At 37.3% G+C, this 22658-nt stretch overlaps 1 protein-coding gene across 1 annotated transcript; it reads right to left on the bottom strand.

Moving 5' to 3' along the window:
- Window positions 1-10: 10 nt before the first annotated feature.
- Window positions 11-21278, bottom strand: LOC131725428 (TBC domain-containing protein kinase-like protein). Its single transcript, XM_059018687.1, has 10 exons — window positions 21273-21278; window positions 20134-20215; window positions 19855-19927; window positions 9927-10041; window positions 9494-9567; window positions 5263-5404; window positions 2221-2281; window positions 1772-1833; window positions 1281-1342; window positions 11-1125 (listed from the first exon to the last, which is right to left on the bottom strand). The coding sequence occupies exons 4-10, from the start codon at window positions 9987-9989 to the stop codon at window positions 933-935; spliced, it is 657 nt and encodes a 218-aa protein (XP_058874670.1). The 5' UTR covers window positions 9990-10041; window positions 19855-19927; window positions 20134-20215; window positions 21273-21278; the 3' UTR covers window positions 11-932.
- Window positions 21279-22658: the final 1380 nt, after the last annotated feature.

Genomic DNA, 22658 nt, shown 5'->3' with positions numbered 1-22658 from the left:
ATGGGAAGTTTTACATAGTGCTACAATACATACCGGATTTAAAAGTATGTACTGTATTAGTGTTAACGTGTAGTCTCTTTAATTTGGCAAGTGATATTTTCAGAATCATATCGTTCTGAATTAAAATACTACATCTGTTAAAATATCGTATTGTACCAACAAAACCAATACAGTACATCTAAATGGAAGCCTACTTATTTTAAACACAGTCCTTTCAGATAAGTATTTTTGATATTGTCAGTTTTTCAGGGACACAAAAAAGATACAAGGGTTGGAATGGGCCAAAATGAAATAATCAGATATGCGTCACACACGTTTAACTATCACTGAAGTCAAAATTTTATAGGGTCGGATATGCGAGTGCTGACTGTACTGCAAATCTGAGAGCTCAAGACTAATTTCACCTGTCTTCTAAGCTTGATTAATTTGTTCACTGAACCACCCATTTAAATGTGGTTACTGTATATCTTCTGAAAATTCCATTCAGTATATCCTACCTGTTGAGCACTCCCATTCGCAATGTACATCTTATATGTGCAGTTTCATTTCAGGTCAAATGAACTAGGAAGTTCAAGACTAACCCAAAATAAGGCATACAGTTTAAAAAATAATAATAAAAAAATAACAAGAATACTTGTTTTGCTATGCTTCATTTAAAATTGAACATATGCAATCCTCATTATGGATGGAAATGTATGACAGTTAAGATCTATGGACTTTTAATGTCCTGTCACCAAAAAATACAGAATAAAATAACTGCTAGAATAAAAGTAAAAAGTGTTATTCACATATATAAAGCCACCAAGTTAGTAAATAAAATAACGATAAATGCAGCAGTGATAAAAAACAACACAAAATGCACCTTTACTAATAAGAGTATCTTCATCAATATTCAATCTGCAGAGAAAACAAAGCTCTCTAACCACATATTTTTAAAGGCCTGCCTTCATGTAAAGGCAACAAAAAATACTTTTACCTTTGCAAAGCTCACGGATGTCCTCTGGGAGTGTTAGATTAGCACAACGCAGAGAGGAGGAGAAAAGACTGACCGGTTTCTGGTAAGGTTTGTAGAAGGAAGAAATTTCGTCAAACACACTGTCTTTCAGCAATTCAGCAGGAGTAAGTCTAAAACAACAAAGAGTGGAAAAACACACCATTATTATTGTTCACTTAATACATGCCATACAGCATATATATTTGTTATTCAGATTTAGATTTTGCAGCTTCGCACCAAAAATCCTAATAGTATAGGCCAAGCCATTTTTGTACAGTATAGTTACCTTTTGGAAGGCAGAAATGTGAGGCATTTCCTCAATAAAGCTAAAACATTTTCAGGAAGCTCCTGTCAGAGATAAAAAGGCAAAAGCATTACACTATTTGTAAATGGTTCTACTAACACTGAGTTTTTCATTTAAATAAAAAAGAGAACTAACAGTACAGTACAACATTCAATTAGGGTATCAAAGGAAGAAGTCAGAAAAAGTTTCATTTTTTTTAGAAACGACTTCATAATGTATTCATTTCAGAAACAATAGGCCCCATTCACAAATCCTTAAATTAAATACAATGTAATATTCATGAGACAGCACTAGTCTGTTGTTATCTTCATCAATGTAAATTGTATTTATAAAAACCAGACTGAAAAATCCATTAATTAAATTAAATAAATAAATTACAGCTAATCTTAGAGGGCTGTATGTATGACATATTGGCTCAGATAACCGATGAGGTTTGTAATTGTTACAATGGGAGATGAGTGTTATAAACAAACCTTAACCAGTTCTAAGCAGCCATGTTCTTCAGCCAGGACAGTCACAATGTCATCCATGCAACCTGCAAATCAATGCCCACAAAACGTTACCATGCTCTTTAAAATGACAATATTTTGACTTTAGATTTTTTTCTTTTCTGTTACCCGTTTCTCTTCTCAATTTTTAATTCTCAATTTGACGGTATTTCACTGCTGCAACCCATTTACTGATCAGGGGGACTGAAGATCAACACAGATGAACTCTGTCGAGCCAATCCAAGCAGAATCTACACAATGGACGTCTCTGCCTGTACTTGCCAGGTGCTTTACCAGTAGAGGTTGCTGTAGAGTCAGTAAACTCTCCCCGGCTCATGCAAGCAGGAGTGCAAAGGCCAATGCCACGCTTCCTGTGGGCCCTCAGCCAAGATCTGAGGCTGCACTTAAACCTTATGAAGGATGTAAAAACTTACCCAGGTTGAGAATGAATTTTAATCTCTTGTTTATTTCTATATTTTGTAGAAGTCTTCTCCCCTAAAAAATAATAAAGATAAAAAGGACATAAGTAATTTAATTTCCCTGCATTGCAAACAGAATTACATCAATATTAATAAACATCATAAATCAATTTGTCTAAGAAAGACAACTAGCAGCATGTTTAATTTATCACATTTTGCATAGACATGCTACTGCATACATTTAATATGCTGGTACTATCTTTAAAAGAGATATTCTTCTGATAGAATGGGTGTCAGTATCCGCTCGTCACATATCCACCCTAACCGTTTATCCGCCATGATCAAGCTCTTCAGCAACGTCACCCACGCGTACAGCGCAAATGCAAAATGGCTACAGGAAAACAAAAGCCAGTTGTGTTACAATTAAAAGTTGTTGTTTTTTTTCTTATGCATTTTGCTACCGTGTAAATTACCAGACACTAATGTAAGTGTATACAGCACTGTGGCAGGGCAGGAGCCCTGCGCATGGAGAGGGGTTTTTGTGTAAATGTATATTGTAAATAGTGTGTATTTGTTGTAATTAATTAATGAATAATAATAATAATAATGATAATAATAATAATAATAATAATAAACTTTATTTTATATAGTGCCCTTAAAAGCAATTGTCTCAGAGCGCTTCACAGAACAAAGATAAATTCAACAAAACAATAACACATAGAAACAAAAACATAAACAAGGAAAAGGAATCATAAAAATGCCTTTCTAAAAAAGTAAGTTTTTAAGCTAGATTTAAAAACACTCAAAGTTGCTGAATCCCTGATCTCTACCGGAACAGAGTTCCACAGTTTTGGGGCAGAGCAACAGAAGGCCCTGTCGCCCATAGAGTGCATGCGAGCAGAAGGGACACACAACAGTCTAAGATCGGTGGAGCGGAGGTTGCGAGTGGGTGTGTAAAAGGTTAAAACATCTCACAAATAAAGTGGAGCCAGCCGATGGAGAGCCTTGTAGGTCAGGAGAAGGATTTCAAAATCCACTCGAAACCTAACAGGCTGCCAATGCAAGGCCTCCAACACAGGTGTAATGTGATCTCTAGAGCGTAACCTTGACAAAATTCTAGCCGCAGAATTTTGAACATATTGCAATTTGTTGAGAATGCTATTAGAGACACCAGCGAGCAGGGTGTTAAAATAATCAATCCTAGAGAAAACAAACACATGAACCAGTTTTTCATCCGCAGATACAGAGAGCATAGGTCGAAGCCTAGCTATATTTCTGAGGTGAAAAAATTAAACCTTGACAGTAATCAACACATGCAGTTCAAAGGTTAACCCAGGATCAGAACTCGCACTCAAATTTTAAATTTTAGATCTGAACTCAAGCATGGTACCATCAACTGACAAATTTACAGCATTGGTTTTACGTAGCTGATGGGAAGTACTTAACAGCATAACCTCAATCTTCTTACAATTTAGGTGTAAAACATTTTGCGGCATCCAACATTTTATATCAGAGATACAGGCAGTAAGAACAGAGGCAGCAGCATCAATATCAGGTTTAGAATGAATATAGATTGGAGTGTCATCTGCGTAAAAATGATAATTCAGTCCATGTAATGAAGTACCTGACACTCACGGGAGAGCCTGCCTGCTGTGTGTGTGAGTGAGTGAGTGAGTGAGTGAGTGAGTGAGTGAGAACCAGAACCACAACCAGGGATCGATACAGAAGAGTGAGTAAGCAAGTTGAAACCGCCTGTCACTCAGCAGCGAATGCACACACCCACACAGCAGACGGCTTCCCTGTCCCAAGCATTAGGCCTAATACACTGTATCTTTCTAAACAAGGGACTTATGGGAAATTCTTAATAAAAGCTGAATCTCAAAACAATTGTGTGAATATAGTAATTGTTACAGCTGTGTATAATGGTATTTAAAACAGCATTAATTTATCCGACTTTTTACATTTCCACCCTTCTGGTCCCACCGCAGTCGGATACGCAATGTACTACTGTACTTATAATCAAGACTTTTCTTTACTAAACATTGTATAAACAGTGTAGTCCTGTATAACCTTTATAAAATGTAAAATAAAAAAGACCTCCCAAACACCTACTCAACACACAGCTTAATAAACCTTGCACCTGTATTTTACCATAAGCAGTTCACTTTCCAAGGTATTATTTTTCACAAGTGTTTGTAAGAAGGGCTATACACTTTAAAGCAGTGTTTAAAAAAGCATGTGTTTGACATTAATTTCAAGAAATGGTATGTTTGGAAAAAAGCATGTTTTTCATATTTGATGTGGCATACCTCTTCCGCTCTATTCTCAACAAACCAACTGTACACTGTTTACACAGAACAGGATGAAATACACATGATTAAACAAAACAATTATGCCTAATAATGCATTGAATGGCCACACACAGGTATTGCCTGTTCATTGAATATGCTGTATTTTTGTGCAAGCTGACAAGGGATTATAACATTGTAGTAGAAGATTTACAAATGTAGTGGCACCAGAAAATATTTACTGTTTCATACTGTATATTGTACTGTATTTAGGTTCAACTGTATTCAGTCTACACTGTAGCTTTCGGCAGCAAGTACTGTACCTGGATTAGGCAAAACATATAGGGCTGGTTTCACAGTCCCCAATTAGCACAGGTCTTGGACTGCCTCCTGTTACTTTAGGTATGGTAGTCCAAGACTAGTGCTAATCAGGGTCTATGAAACAAGCCTATAACTTGTATTTATTAATTTTAGAATTATTCAGGTACTTCATATTCATCCTGTTTTTAGGCAACATACACATTTATTTATTTTTTTTTAAAAAGTTACACTATTCCAATAAGAGCCAGAAACAAACGTACAAGGCAAGTTACAGTACCAATATAAGGTATGTTGTTACCGGAAAGCAGCATTTTGAAATTCGGTTAAAATAAGATAATCTGTGAAGTAAAAGATGACTCATCCACATATCAATATTGTGAAACCTTGCAGGGATTGTCAGTGACCTCTTGTAACTGGGGCTCTACCTGCTGTACACAATGCTACCTACCACACAGAGTTCAAAGACAATCACCCCGAGGGACCACACGTCTGTCTTGGGGCCTGAGGGCAGAAGCTTCTCACTCCGTGTGGGATCAGTCGGGTGGACAAAGCCCTGAGCAATGATCTCAGGGGCCAGGTAGGAGGGGTAGCTGCAGGGAAAATAAATAAAATCACAAAGCAAAGTGTCACAACCAGCTGCGCATATTCAGCCCTGTAAGCTACCACTATATTAAAACTTAATTATAAATCAATCTTTCTAAAAGTAGAACATTTTTATTATTTTCACAGTAAATAAACCTGTCTATGACAGCTATGTACAGTATGTGTAGTCTACACCATTCTAGTATAGGGTTACAATAATGTGATATGCATTCTAAAATTCAAAACATTATAAGGCACAATGGTGTCATGACTACCACTGTCCAGCCAAGTTGTATTTATATTTGTTCATTCTAAAACTAAACGTTTCTAGTTCAGGCATGTCACAAAATTTTTAGAAACAGGCTGTCCCTCTAGTGCTAATGGAACGCCTGCCATTTGGTTACATATGCAGCTCCCTATTGCAAATAGCACTCACAATAGGCAAGACTGATCGATTTTGTTAGGAACTGCAGATGCTCCCTGTCCAAAACTGCCCATATACTTTATATACTATATTACAAGGAAAATGTAAGACAAATCATATTTCAAATGCCTAAGATTAGCTTACTTTTTACACTTAAGCATGTGGATCGTATAAATATAAACTCTGTAAATGCTAGAAACTGTATATAGTTTCAACATATACAGTACACTAGTCAGTACAAAGCACAATATTAGAATGTCTGGATTTATTAGGTTTCCACAGCAGTCTCTTTGAAAGTGGATACTATGGCTTAAGGGGTTCTTCAACACACAAATAAATTGTCAATCAGCTTCCATTCCATTCTGTAATAGGATGTTACGGAAACAGGCTTTATTGTATTTGTCGTTTTGAATGTGGCTCCAGTTATAAGCAATAAACACATGGCCAAACGCACTGAAATAGTCCCCAAGATTTCCCACACGTGGTTTCAATTGTAAATAGAGGCAACTATGCCTAACAATGCATTCATTATAGGGTCTGTTTCTTAATGTAGTGATGTTTGGGTGAAATAGGTTTAAGTCGCCTACATTTTCATATTAACAGTGTGAAAAACACCTTTGGTCTTCACCAGCAGTACTCTTTTTGGAATGAATTATGAGATTAAATCTAAAGATTAATATATTTTTAATATTAAAAGTGACGATGTTGGAAACTAGGAACGTTTACAGGCAAAAGCACAGTGCCTGGTGCCTATCTGCCAATTATTGAGGCCATAGATCTTTCATATACAATGATATATACAGTCCAGCCTGCAATATAAGAAGGTACTGTAACTGGTAACTGCGCCTTTTAAAGATTTGAAGCTGTCTTTTGTTTGCCCAACATCACTTGCCGTTGTGAATGTGCTACCGCAGAAAGTAGAAAAAAACACATCAGTGATGGAGGGTATTTAGAAGTCTGAAAAGCCTAACTCAAAAATGTGTATTATTTTCATGGATTTAAAGTATGTGCATTGTACTAATGAAATACCGAGTTTTTACTTTACATTGTATATGTATGTGTTGCATATTTATTCCCCTCTTGTTCTTCGTAACAAAATTAAGTCACTGGCAGTGTTGCATCATGCATGACACTTACTGAAAATACTGCTGCCTTCTGTGGGTGTACTGTAGATAAAGCAATGGAAGATGAGCTTGGTCCAGCGGGATCCAACCTTTTGTACAGTTATTAAGATGCTTGATTGGGAACTGTAGTTGCCAATTCACGCCCAGATTCTGCTTCTTACAGAGGGACCAACTTGTCAGAGCTCCTCAGCTCTTGTTGATTGAGGAACTGCATTAAACCCTGTGAGTCTGTGATGCGTTGGCCATTGGATAGGCTGCTGAGACTATATATTCTAGTGGTGCAATCGGCACCCTCATTTCTAATTACTCAACGATAATCGATGCATTGACGTTTTATTTTTCAAAATAAAGAACAAACATTCATTTTTTTTATTATTATTATTATTTTTTTTTAACAGAAGACCCAATAACTAAAAACACTGTTGTGCATAATAGTTAAACAAAAAAGGCACAACTTATATTCAAATTAGAACACTTCCGATTGTAAAAAAAGAAATAAGAAATAAAGGACTTGAGTTTTTAACAACTGAAAAGAACATACAAAAGAACATACATGCGTCCGCATCAGATGTCCCTTTAACACTGTAATAATAATAAAAACATACTATATTTTAACAGAAGTAATTTCTATCTGATCTGTGGTTGTTCATTACTGTTAACATTTTATGTCCAAAAGCAAAGCATCTGAATTAATCTCACAAATCCTGACTAATTTAACTATCGTACTAAATTCAGCTTCTATTGCCTTCATTTTTAAATCAAGAAAATGTTACTAAATAGGCCTACTTCTGATTTGACTTGTCCAACGTGAATGTAGACGTCTAAAGTGTGTATCCTAGCAACGCGCTAATCTACCGTACTAGCACTAACAGGAGCGCACTCTCACACACTCAAGGTTTTAACGCAAACCAGCAACAGGAGACTTCAAACTGGGTTCTAATTTGATGCATCGATTCACCAATATGTAATCGAAGCTTGGGAAATTTAAGGACAGATGATCAATAGTCAATGCATCGATTCATTGTTGCATCCCTAATATATTTCCTTCTGATGCACCACAACCATGTAAAAAAAAAAAAGTGTCAGCAGATTTTCTTGTCTAATTCAAAGCATTTATTTTAGTGCTGGGACAAATATCTGAATATTCTAACAAATATTTTTGACATGTATTCGGATACAAAAACTTTGCACTTATTTACCGTCTCACCAGAATTTGCACAACAGTTTCAAAAAATGCCAAATGAAAAAGAGCTCTGTGTGATATGTAAGATTAATGTATATAAAAAAAAAAACACAGAATCCACACAGCAGCTCTTGAGCCTCGATTTAAAAGTTTTAGAAAGCAAAAAGTAAACAAACCAGATTATGCGTGCGCACGCATAGTGATCTCTATGGAAAGCCATCTGGGACAAAAATGCATTGTGCTGCTATAGAGCGAGTCAGAATCTCAAAAGGCAAGCACATCATTCTGAAATGCCTCCCTTAAACAGTACCCAACTTCCTGAAAATGTTGTGTAGTGATTTTTATATAGATTGTATATATTATATATTGTTGCGACTTTCTGTTATGTGGAATGTAATAAACGAGAAGCAAAATGAAGAGTTTTTTTCCCCCTTCACTTTACAATGCAAATTCCAATTTTGTTTTATTTGATGTGTTTAAAGTTAAATTTTAGTTTTCGTTTTCTTGTTCAGCTACAAAACGGCACAAGTAAACCTCATGTTATTACTTTATGAAAACGTGTCTATGGTCACTGATTACTATGAAGAAACGTCAATGGCAAGAAATGAAAAAAAGGAAAAAAATAAAATGTGTTGTCACCTTTATGTACCATTTCGGGAATAAACAAAACAACGTTTAACTTGAACTGCTATTTGGCATCCTTTGTTTTGTAATTAATTCACTGGGGTAAACAAAGTCCTACACAACTTATTCTTTACTCCTGGGATATTTTTCTATTTTAACATGTAACATATTGTAGGGTCTTGCTGTAAAATAAAGACACACACAGTGTCCATGGCCACGCCCCCTGCCCCTGCTGCTATGCTGTCTCTGCCTGCGATCAGAGCAATATAATGGCTTTTATTACTTTTTGAAAAACGAATATCCGAACAAATATTTAAATTATCCGAACATGAAAATCCCATGTTTGTCCCAGCACTAATTTATTTACCTTTACCTTTAAGCTTCAGCTATCAGATACAGTCCAATTACAAGACTTTGTATCCTCTTAAATATGTCATGGTTTTGACTGTACTATATTATCTGACATGTCAAAAGTAGATGGCAGGTCACAGGTACAAAGAGATATGTTCAAAAGGAGCAGGTTTGGATGCGTGTGTGTGTGTGTGTGTGTGTATGTGTATGTGGCAAAAGGCTTTCTGAACCTAAGGTAAGAAAGTATTTGAATGTGGGGGTACAGCATGAGAAAGTGTTTTGTAAGAAAGTGTTCAAACAGGCCACGCTCTGCAAATGTAATGGGAAGTGCCTTCTTAAAATGTTCTGTCAGACTATTTGTTTAAACACAGCAGATGCAGTTTGTTCATACCCAATAGGAAAGTCAACATCAGCACCATGATCAGTCATGTGGTAGAGACCAAACTTGGCCAGTCTTATGTGTCCCTGAAACCAAAAAGAAAACCATGCTGGTTAATTTGCAGATTAAGCATCTAACAGAAAAGCATCAGGATGTTTCATATGCACTTATGAAAAGCATTACAGAACAATAAGCCAGATACTGTATTATATTTTTGCTGAAGTCCATTAATGTTGCAAAACAAGACAGAAACCTATTTGAATGTAACCTCACCACTGCAGCCCACTTATTGTTTTAGAGTGACTGAAGATGTATAATTTTAGACACAAACACATATCCTAGCATGCCACAAAACAAATACAGTAGTTATGGAGCACCTGCAAGGTACATATGCACTATCTATAAATATATATAAGCTGTCTATTGAATTGATAAAAGAACACACCTTTTGATCCATGAGGATATTGCGAGGTCCTAGTGCTCTGTGAACCATCCCATGCCTGTTCATGTAGTCCAGTCCTTCTAATACCTCATAGGCAATTTGGAGGACCTTCACATGGCTGGAACAAAAGCAATGAGAAGTACTTACTAGGTCAAGCAGGTGAGTATATCAATCAAATATTTTCTTTAGCTGAGTGTTTACATTTCAAGTGAAAAAAATCAAATATGATCAGAACATTATGCAGTTGTAACCTTCTTCCCCTTAACCCTTTGCATCCGGCATACTGCAGTAGCAGATGTTATATATTTAGTAGACAACTGTAGCACATCAGTAGAACTATTAGGGATCAAAGAATCTTTCCTACACTTGGGCCTCGCAAGTTAAGCAATGCAACAATAGCAGTTTTGTTTATTTTCTAGATGTGTCAAACACATCATGTTAATTTACAGACTAGAGGGCAGTATTCTTCTCAAGTACTGTACTTTCAATTTAATTGTGCTGCATAAAGGAAAAACTATGAACTGCACTTCTCTGCTTCCACTAGATGGCAATGGACGCAGCTATTAAAAATATTTCTGAATGATTTATTAAATACATTTCTCAAAAATGTAGGGCACCATATCAAAACAAAGATTTGAAAGGAATACAACAGATCTGAACAGTATAACACTTGCAAATAACTGCTCAGAACAATAAGTTACCTAGCTCTTCCAATTGTTGCTAGATAGGGTACAGAAACAGACCACCAACAACAAAAAAAAAAACACCATATATTGCAAGCTTGTAAGTATCTAATTAGGTAGTAATAGTAAACTCCAAGTGATAAGACACCACAGTGTCAAATCTCCAGAGAGAACTTTCAAATTTACTGACACCCAAACAAACCCTGGAAGCTGATATAAGAGAAAGACAAACAAGGTAAATAATAAGACACTACATTAGATTAAACATCTACACTTTTTAAATAACCTAATTAATAGACTTGTTTTCCTTTTTACGAAACAAAAAAATTGCAAATTGCAGATATTTGGTAAAAAGATGATATTAAGGACCCTCATGTGCACAGCACTGCAAAATACTCACCAGCATGCAAATTGTCTATCGCTATATCCCCAAACCTTCAGACTGGTTAGCTCCTTTAAACATCTAAAAAATAACAGTTATCATGTCTATTTTAATTCATTTGTTTTGGTGCTTTTGACGCATATCTTTTGGTAAAGTAAAACATTTTGCTGATAATTCCAGTTCTACATTGTTTGTACGTATTAAAGAAACAATACGTATTGCTTTATTAAACATTTAAGAAAACAGTCTTGTGTGTGTTTCGTTAAATGATGCAACAAACACAACATATATTATGATAATAATAGGCATAATACATAATAATATTTGATACTGTAAATTCTTAATTTTAAATTATTCAGTGTTATGTGCAAGTGTTCGATATATGAGGTCAGTGTAGCATGTGCTGTTTTTTTTTCTTTTTCAAATATGAGGATGTTTAGCGTTTTATTTTTTTTTACTATTTGCTTAATAGGCGATAGCTTTCGACAAGTTCGAAGTTGATTATAAAATCCGGTCCTGCGAAAGACTTGCGATGTGATTTATAGCTGGAATTGAGTAGATTTGGTTGGGCGATAGCAAACCACTCCACCTTCTCAATCCAGTTGTAGTCAACAAGCAATAGCTGCTTTTTGAAGGGGCGAAAAGGGCTTGTTTGGTTCTGCGAGATTTCACTTGGAACTGTTCTTGTGTTTTATGTGTTTTATGCTTTTGCGTCTTCGTTTGCTAAGCGCTAACTTTGATTTGGTCCAGCCCTATGTGGCAGTCAACAAGAATTTACTTTTTTTTTTTTTTTTGGAGGGGGCGGGGGTGGCAAGTGCTTGAGGAAATACTGACACATAAGTTTGTAAGCCACACACGTAGTGATCCATCCAACAGCAAAAGAGCAGCAAACATATTTCTTAACCAATGCATGTGAGGGCTTGGAAAGACTTCAGTTGCCTGATAACCAGAGTGTCTCTTTCAATTAACTTCATGCATTTATCATGACAGAAGTCTTTTTTCTTTACTTAGTCAAGAAAGACAAAAACATCTTAAAAAAAAGTTAAGTACAACACAATTCATAGGGCTGTATTATTATGCAAGTGCAAATGCAAATGTGCTGACGATTAATTTGTAAAGCAAGTGCAAAGGCATAGCTCATAGAGGAGTCAAATAATTGTATCGAATGTTCCCTTAGAAAAATTTACCACAGTAGTTTGCAGTGTAAATTTGCAGTTTACCTTGTTTCTTACTATGGTTTTTATGATGCTTCACTCTTCTAAATTGTTTTGTTTTGATTTATTAATTTGTGTACTCAATTTGTAGCTTCACAGTTGCAGGGCATTGATACAAGTACTGTAGGGTAATATTTGGAAATACATAAAATACAACATGGAAAAATGTGTGTTATTTTGTATTTTCCTCTGTCAGAATTCTGACAGTTAACGTTTTATTTATTGTATTCAAAGCATACATATATTTAAAGAGTAAGCACCTTCAGATTTCATTTTCTTCTGTTTTTACTGTCTCCTTATATTTGTATACTGTTAGCACATATTCTATGTAGTTCTGTGCTTTACTTGACCAGCTCTTCAGTTCTACTTGCCTGACATATGTTTGGAAGATCAGGCAAAGTAGCTTTTTTATTTATCTGGAAATACACAATTATATGTACTAGATTGTGCGTATGCTTACTAATATAAGGACACTTTGACTCATCTAGCCTACATTGCACATCTACAGCAGACAATCCTACATTTAAATCTGACCATACAAATCTCCAATCAAAAGCCTTAACTTTGTTTTTTAGGGGGGGGGGGGTTAGCATTTTTTGCCTATTTCTTCTTTTTTATTATTATTTAGCTGTTTGCTCTTTCTGAGCGCAGCTTTTTATTTTGTCATATTTTTTCTCCACGTTTAATTGTCCAGATCTAATCAACAGATTAACATAAACATGAAAAATGATTAATTCCTGATAAATGGTCCGAAAAGAATGTGCTGGCATTCCCTCGTTCATTTCTATCTCCAAATGCATGCAATTCATCTTAAAGAATACAAAATGCAAAGCCCTAAATTGTAATCACTCACCAATTCTATTAACCGGATTATACATGAATGAAGTCCCACACTGCAGATCATATCGATCATGTGAGCATCACTATCCTCTAAAAAAATCTGTGAGCAGATTTTTTTATTTTTTTTAAACGGACAGTCGGGTAGTTGTATTTTATTATTATTATTATTATTATTATTATTATTATTATTATTATTATTATTATTATTACTACTACTACTTCTGTCGAAAACCCAAAGCAAATTTAAAAACTCCATTATAGATGTTACCATTATAGATGTTACGTAATTTAGTTATCTACACAGATTTACACGTTTCGAGGGGACCGCTTGGCATGCTGACACGGTATAGCCAAAATGAAATGTGTGCTCCCTTGTACTGGAACGGTGGGCTTGTTCTTACATACTGAGAATTTGGGCTTCATAATGTTTCTGTGTAGGCCAACACGTTGAAGTACTTTACGAGAGTAACCAAATGTTAAAAACTAAAATATCTTTAAAGTGGTTAAAACATTCATATGTTCTTTATTAGTATTCTAGTTGTTTACATTTCCTAGAGTTTGATCGAAGTTCAATGTAATGGAGCACTGTGCCTTTAAGAAATGAATAATTTGAACAGAAGTAGATGACGTCACAGATGACGTGCGAGTATGTCCATGGACTTAAAAATAAAAATGTACCATAGTCGTAGCTTACAACAAAGACAAGAAATAAAAGAAAATATATCTAAAAAGCTTTACCATCACTGAAAGAGACACTGCTCCATGCAGTAGAAAAAGTAGAAAAAAGTTTATTGTTTGTATGTATTAAAGAAATAATACGTATTGCTTTATTAACCCTTTGCAGTCCATTTATTAAGTGCGCGTCAGGCGCGTCAGGTCCAATTTAATTTCAAGCGCGCAGTTAATTTTAGACGTGCTGTTTAAAAGTATTTTTTTTCCAGTCAAACAGGTTTAAAAGGCCCTGCATATCAACAAAACTCACTAGGAATCTCCAGCCCTGCCCCACCCTTTCATTCGCTATAGCTTTCACATATGCTAAGAAATAAATAATAATAATAATAATAATAATAATAATAATGATAATAATAATAATAATAATAATAATAATAGTCGTACATACCGATCAATCATCTCCTGATCACTCGTTTTATCACCAAACTCCTCAATAATGCGATCCAAGTCATTATTTTATTACTATAACATCTCAAAAAAGCTCTGCAAATGTCCGTGATATTCTCTGTGCGCTGATTCAGTATCAGCCAGCTTGTTTCCTTATGGCCACTGTTATCTGATGACTTGGATTCAAGGTTTTTAGTTAGGGTACCAATTTACATTTGCGCTTGTCAATTATTCTGGTGCGCTTGAATGAGACCAACTGTACACAGTACTGCCCACTAGAGATATTACTCTCGGTACAGTACCGGTATATTAAAATGGCTGCACAGCCAACTTCATGAACATTTTTTAATGCAACTTTTAAAAGAAAAGTAATTTTTTTTCCTGAAGAAAACTAAGATAATGGCGGATTCTCCATCGCTCTTTGATTCTCTAATTTACTGTTATTATGGTCTGTGCCTGGTTCAACTACGGGAACACCACTAGTGTAAACGCCAAAGTCCTAACTCAAACCTAAAATGAACGACACATTTCTGTCTTGCACTAATTTTGCTTGCGAACATAACAGTCACATTGGCTAAATTAAACAAACAAGGACAATAAAGCTGACTGAAATAAAGTTCAAGGTAATTTACCCTTTCACAGCTACCATAAATTGCAATGACTGTCATTCAATACTGAAAGTACTGTACTGTACATATTTTCTTTTCCCATTTGTAATCTAGTAGGTGACGTACTCTGATGCTTTAATGTACAGTAATACAGTGTTCCCTGCTGGCACCTAGAAATTAAAAAGTAATTTAACCATTAATGTTGGTGTTTTTTTTTTCATTAAGAGTTAAATGTGACTTGCATTCAGGGTATTTTTTTTTTTTTTTTTTTGGTGTCCGTATTTGGGGGTGCGACTTGAATTCAGGGGCGACTTAAGTTCGAGGAAACACAGTAATAATATTTGATACTGTAAATTATTCATTTTAAATTATTCAGTGTTGTGTGCAAGTGTTCGATATGAGGTCGTCTTGAGGCATGTACTGTTTTTTTTTTTTTGCAAATATGAGGATGTTTAGTTTTTTTTACTATTTGCTTAATAAGCGATAGCTTTCGACAAGTTCCTAGTTGACTATAAAATCCGGTCCTGTGAAAGACTTGCAAAGTGATTTATAGCTGGAATAGAGCAGATCTGGTCGGGCGATAGCAAACCACTCCCCCTTCTCAACCCAGTTATAGTCAACAAGCGATAGCTGCTTTTTGAAGGGCGAAAAGGGCTTGTTTGGTTCTGCGAGATTTCACTTGGAGTTTTATTACCGCGAATGCTTTTGCGTCCTCATTCGCTAAGCACTAACTTTGATTTGGTCCGGCCCTATGTGGCAGTGGTTGTTCCCCAATTAAACAAAGAAGCAGTTACTCTTCCAAACATGATTCATATTTAAAAAGAACAGCATGTGCAGATAATAAATGACAAAGGGGATACAGGTCCACAATGCTGTAATGTTTTTGTAATTAGCTCTATGTTTTTGTGGACTGGAAAATGTCCATAATCAAACAGAGCAAACCTCCCTGTATGAACACAACTGTGGTGTACCAGCACCAGTCTGTACTAAAACAGTTATCTTAAAAGACATAAAACAGGTACTACAGTGCAGCCTGAACTTGCAGTCTATGACTTTAAAATCTATGTTACTACATAGGCTTGAGTGCCATTTTCAGTGCCCCCTTTATTATCGTGCATTTGAACTTCTGCTTTCTAATAAGGGACGGTTATTAGGTTAGGTTGATTACCAAGGCAAAGGCAATTTTTTAAGGGAATAAAAATTGAAATTTACTTTTTTTTTTTTTTTTGGAGGGGGCGGGGGTGGCAAGTGCTTGGGGAAATACTGACACATAAGGTTTGTAAGCCACACACGTAGTGATCCATCCAACAGCAAAAGAGCAGCAAACATATTTCTTAACCAATGCATGTGAGGGTTTGGAAAGACTTCAGTTGCCTGATAACCAGAGTGTCTCTTTCAATTAACTTCATGCATTTATCATGACTAGTGAAAATAAATACCAGGGACCGTGGAGTTTTACAACGCAACAAAATATGGAGTTGATGTTTTGGATCAGATGGCATGGAAGTATTCCGTGAAAGCTGGCTCCGGACGGTGGTCTGTTCAGGTGTTTTACAATGTATTGGACCTAGCAGCCATCAAGTCCTGGATACTTTACAAAGAATGCACAGAGAAGAATTTACTAAGGAGAGAATATATTTTACAGCTTCTTGCACAGCAACTTCGCAAGAAGCATTTGGAACAGAAGGAGACTGCCAAGCGTGTATCCACAGCTGAAGCTGGCAACCCCGCTGAGACCCGCAAAAGATGCCAATGACATGTTGGCAAGTGCAATAAAAATAAAACTTCGGAGAGCTGTGCCCTGTGCAAAAATGCTGCATGGAGAAGCCCATTATCTGTGTTGATTGTGAACAACCTTAGACTCATGGTAAAGGAATACCCTTTTGTCAAAAAAAAGAAAATTATATATATATAACTTTTTTTTTTATAACTTCATGATGTGTCTATAAAATGTTTTTTTGTCTAAGTTTATTTATCTGCATTGTGCAGTTGATTTTGCTCATCTGATAATAAACCGATTGCTGTTGAAAAATTAAAAATGTATTGCTATCATATAGGCATATAGTACCCAGCGCCTCAGTGGTAGTGCACAATAGCGTTGCACGGTACGTGGTGTACGTAGTGCCCCAGTACTCGGTGTGCGCAGTGCTCGGTATGCACAGTGCACGTGGTGCGCAAGTGCTAGGACCTCTATCACTCTAGTGAGGTTACGCACGGTGCTGCACGGTACGCAGTACACGTAGTGTACGGTACGCAGTGCGCACGGTGTTTGGGATGCACAGGGCAAGCAGTACATGCGGTGCACTTTGCGCTCGTTGCGTAACCACTGCTTACTACACAGCAAGCAGTGGTCGGTGGCACTTGGTGCCCAGCGCCTCCATGGTGCTCGGTGCACGAGGTGCCTCGTTGCCTCATTGCCCTCTGCCTGTAGACAGTGCTCCACTCCGCTGTAGGCTACGCGCTGTCCCGGTTGTGTGACTGCAAGTAGTCCAGGCTAGACACCCCTGTTGTGTTTACGCTGTGTTTACTTGCGATTCCAGTCTGCTTAAAATCTTACAGCGGTCGCTCTTTTGTGTTTTCCTCTGCTATTGCAGTTTAATAAGAAAAAGAGACGCGTGATCCTCCACCGGACCCCGGCTCTGCCGTGCCCCGCCGTGGAGTTGACTCTGCTGGACTGCCTCAGCCCACCCTCTCGTGCACTTAAAAATCCAGTTCACCCGCATTGCCGTGGTGTCTGCTGTATTACCCTCACAGCTTGCTGTTGTGTGCGTGTATGTGTGGTTTTATTTCACTACCTTGCATTTTAGAAATAAAAAATAATACGCAGCTATGCTGCGCCGCACTGTTGAGTTGCTTACGCCGGCTTGTTTCAGCCCGCCTACTCGGTGGGCTGGTAAAAACAAAACAAAATCAGTTACCCGCGTTGCTGTGGTAACTTATTTTTACCCGCACAGCTTGCTGTGGAGTGTGTATGTATTCATTTCTCTACTGCCTTGCAGTTTAGAAATAAAAAGTAATACAAGCGTGATTCTTCCACTGGGATCCAGCTCTGCTGGCCCCGCTGTTGAGTGGCTTCCGCCGGCTTGTTTCAGCCTGCCTAATCGGTGCGCTGTTTAAAAAAAAAAAAAAGTCAGTTACACGCGCTGCCGTGGTGACTGCTATTTTACCCTCACAACCTTGCTGTTGTGTGTGTATATGTGTTTTTTCTTTACTGCCTTGCAGTTTAAAAAGAAAATGTAGTATGATATCCACCGGGACCCAGCTCTGCTGTGCCTCGCTGTTCAGTTGAATCAGCTGGCTTGTTTCAGCCCGCCAACTCGGCGCGCTTGGCCACCCGCCTGGCATGGTGAACGTGTTTCTCCCATAGCTGAATGGCTGTGTGTATAAGCCTGTATGTTTTCCTATTACTGCCTTTGCAGTTAAAAAAAAAAAAGCAGTACACTTTTATTCCTGCTTAACATGCCACAGCTCCTTGAGCCGGTGCTCCACCCTGGCATACACTATGCGCTACCCCGGGTTGTGTTGACTCGCGGTTAAAGCTGGGTGCCTCGCAGTGCTTTGGCGCCCTCTGTGTTTAGATGCTCCATGCCTCTGCGGCACCACAGCATGTCAATAACACCTGCATTCGGTGCCCCCGATGCTTCGGTGCACCAATACTGTATTCTACCTCACTCAGTGTATTTTCAAGCTTGGTGTCTGGCTAGAAACCATGACCCCATCACTTGCCCTATGCCAGTCATTTTCACCTTGAAGGTGTATTTAGCAGCTATCTCTGCTTGCCATGCCCCCGTAGATTCTGTCTCCGGGTGCACATTTTTTGGCTAACCGTTTCCTTAAAGGCGCACGGCGATTACGCCCTCCTAGGAGGACTGTTCTCCCCAAATGGAGTCTTAATATTGTACTAGAAGATCTCACGAAGGCCCTGTTTGAGCCCTTACACTCCATAGAGCTGTAGTACCTGTCTATGAAGACAGCCTTCCTCTTAGCTATCACCTCCACTAAGCAGATCAGTGAGCTGCAGGCGCTGTCTGTGCACAGCTCCTACATGCGTATTTGGGAGGATGGCAGCAGGGTGTCGCTGCGCACCAACCCCGCTTTCCTCCCCAAGGTGATTACAGCTTTCCACATTAACCAGTCTGTGGAACTGGAGTCTTTTCATCCACCTCAGTTTGCTTCGACGAAGTTTGAGAGATTGGATTTCCTCTGCCCAGTGCGGGCATTGAGATGTTACGTGCTTAGGACAAGAGCTCTGCATCAATCTGACCAGCTCTTTGTCTGTCACGGAACACGGACCCTAGGACAGCCCCTCTCTAAGCAGCGTCTGTCACACTGGATTGTGGACACAGTCTCGACTGCATATAATGGTGCTGGCTTGTCCCACCTGGTAGGGTAGCCGCACCCTCAACTAGAGGGTTGGCTACATCTTGGGCCCTTTTCAAAGGTGCCTCGATGTCTGACATTTGTACTGCGGCTAGCTGGGCCATGCCGCATACTTTCTCCAGGTTCTACCGTATTAATGTGGTAGACCCTGTTTTGCCTTCTGTAGGCACAAGGGTCCTTGAGGGTGTAAGTTCACACCACTAACCTCTGGGTTAGACAGTGCCTTTGCGTCCCTCATATGCTGCCGTTCCTTCTCCCTCGCGTCGGCTTTGGTATACATTATCCCATACCTAATGTAGTGGTGGTCGTCTTCGAATTGAAAGGGAACGTTAGGTTACTTACCGTAACCCTCGTTCCCTGAAAGAGAAGATGACCACCACACGCAAGGTCGCTCCGGTCGCCCTCACGGGTTCGATGTAAAAAATGCTGTTTCAATTTATTTCTCACAGGAATTTTGCATTTGCCTTTCCACTTGCTTCAAAATAGGACCCAGTATTATAAATTCAACTGCTCTCTGCTCTTTAACATACTGTACTACTGCCATTCATTTCAAATTACTGTTTCAGAAACATCTCTTCACAACCTGCTTGCCTTTATCTGATCTCTATTTCCTCAGGTCTTGTTTGAACTACCACACAATCAACATGTTTGTTTGTGTGTATATATATATATATATATATATATATATATATATATATATACTACCTCACAGGTTTCTTCTGTTTCTGCAAGTCTTCCACACTGCTCTCATGGTGTTCAGCTACTACCACCAATCTCTCTGAAACAACAGAAATGACAAGCTGTGCTAGAGTAAAACAGCACAAATTCAGATTCTTCAACCCTTAACTTTCCTCTCTCTGGCAAGTACAAAGGCAGAGCACATGTTTCTCAAAAGGGGAAATAAAAATCCAGAAAAAAAAAAAAAAAAATCATCAAAATCGTCTGAATGGTGCACTTTCTCAAGATAATGAGAAAGCAGCTTACCGTGTTTTCCCCTCGTGATGTCCACATACTGGCAGAGCCTGGGGTGGGTTATGGTCTTTAGGATTTGGAACCTCCCCAGTATCTTGATGGAGTTTGGAGTGAGGGGCAGCCCATTGCTCCCACAAACATCATGTGGGAAGAAAGAAGCAAAGAAGGTGAAGGCTCCAAGCTGTGCATCTTTCAAGGGGAACATCGTATGTTGGCACTGCTCAAACAATATCAATGCTGCAGTAATAGAAGATAAATATATATATATATATATATATATATATATATATATATATATATATATATATATATACAGCTCTGGAAAAAATTAAGAGACCACTGCAAAAAGTACAAGGTTGTCCTGGAAGAAAACTTGCTTCCTTCTGCTCTGACAATGTTCCCCAACTCTGAGGATTGGTTTTTCCAGCAGGACAATGCTCCATGCCACACAGCCAGGTCAATCAAGGTGTGGATGGAGGACCACCAGATCAAGACCCTGTCATGGCCAGCCCAATCTCCAGACCTGAACCCCATTGAAAACCTCTGGAATGTGATCAAGAGGAAGATGGATGGTCACAAGCCATCAAACAAAGCCGAGCTGCTTGAATTTTTGTGCCAGGAGTGGCATAAAGTCACCCAACATCAATGTGAAAGACTGGTGGAGAGCATGCCAAGACGCATGAAAGCTATGCTTGAAAATCAGGGTTATTCCACCAAATATTGATTTCTGAACTCTTCCTAAGTTAAAACATTAGTATTGTGTTTGAATATGAACTTATTTTCTTTGCATTATTCAAGGTCTGACAACACTGCATCTTTTTTGTTATTTTGACCAGTTGTCATTTTCTGCAAATAAATGCTCTAAATGACAATATTTTTATTTGGAATTTGGGAGAAATGTTGTCAGTAGTTTATAGAATAAAACAAAAATGTTCATTTTACCTATAAATAGTAAAACCAGAGAAACTGATAATTTTGCAGTGGTCTCTTAATTTTTTCGAGAGCTGTATATATATATATATATATATATATATATATATATATATATATATATATATATATATATATATAGATAGATAGATAGATAGATAGATAGATAGATAGATAGATAGATAGATAGATAGATAGATAATTTCACATTCAATGTTTACCTTCGTCAAACATGCATCCTTATTACTCTATTTCCGTATTTTAAGTGGACTTTGTTACTGCATTTTCCTCCTCAAGTTCTGATCTGTGACAGCTGCAGCTGTTTTTAATTTTACGTCACAGACTATGGTCGGTTGGTTCTACTGCAAATCGCAGTGACAATCGAGGTGCGAAAAAGGACCCAGAGGTAAAATAAATAGATTAATAATAATTAAGTAAAATATTTTATATGTATTAATTTAAATATACTGTATTTGCTGAAACAGTTATAGCTACGCACTTGAAGAAAATGTTTAAAATTATATTTATATAATTTTGTTGAGCTGCAAAATATATGGTGTTTTTATTATTTTGTTCTACACAATAAAATAGCACAAGTAATAGTAATAATATACTAATTTCTTAAACATTACATAAAAATATGGATTTACTTACATACAATAAGTAAATATAGGCGCTCGACAGACAACTTTCCTTCTCCTTTCACGAAAGCCCCATGAAACGCCTGAAGCGGGCGTGGCTGCCCTCAGTGTAAAATACATGTGAGTAATATATTTGTTTAACTTATTATTGTATAGGATTTTTATTAGGCCAAGTGTATAAAATGTTATGGTATGTAGTGTGCGTGTGGTTTGTTTTTGTTTTGTTATTTTGTGTATTTTTGTAATATTTTTATTGTTGGTAAACGTAACGTGCTCTACCAGTTTATAGTTGAAAATCTGCTTTTCTCGACTGCGTGTAGGTATATAAAAGTGAAACTTAAATAACTTATAAGAAGAGGAGTTAAATAATTAAACACACAAATATTTGCAGTGCATTTACAGCCTACATCAATGCGCATGCGTGGTCTTTGTTTGGGTTGAAAAAAAGAATACCCTGTTACTGTATCATTTAGACGCTGTAACCCTGACGTTATTTTTATAGACTTTGAAAGTACAAAAGAATACACATTCTAACAGCAGAAAAGCAAAAAACTACTGTTAATTAGTTATTTTTATTTTTAACTATCAGGATATGGCGGTAATTAATTATCTTAATTAGTACCAAAATAATTCAGACTACCAGAATATGATGGATTGGGGGGTGAAAAATAAGAAAATAAATTTACCCATAGCAGCATTTGGCACGCCACAACATTCTAGGTTCAATTTTATAGTTTACAATCTGAGTGTTTTATACAGACCTACATTATGCTACCAGAAACTGATGCGCATGTTCTTTCTTAAGCATGGTGGTAATTTTTTTTTTTTTTTGGCATACAGGTTTACTGCAAATATTTCATGATTAAAAATACACGTCAGTATACAAACTTTGTTGGGTTACCTGTGTAATGTAAATATTTGCTGCTTTGTAAAAATTTGCTACCGGTGTACTGTTATTTTCAGGTA

The sequence above is a fragment of the Acipenser ruthenus genome, unplaced genomic scaffold, assembly GCF_902713425.1.
Source record: "Acipenser ruthenus unplaced genomic scaffold, fAciRut3.2 maternal haplotype, whole genome shotgun sequence".
Classification (NCBI taxonomy): domain Eukaryota; kingdom Metazoa; phylum Chordata; class Actinopteri; order Acipenseriformes; family Acipenseridae; genus Acipenser; species Acipenser ruthenus.
The sequence above is the reverse complement of the archived record's forward strand: the minus strand, read 5'-3'. Positions and strand labels throughout refer to the sequence as shown.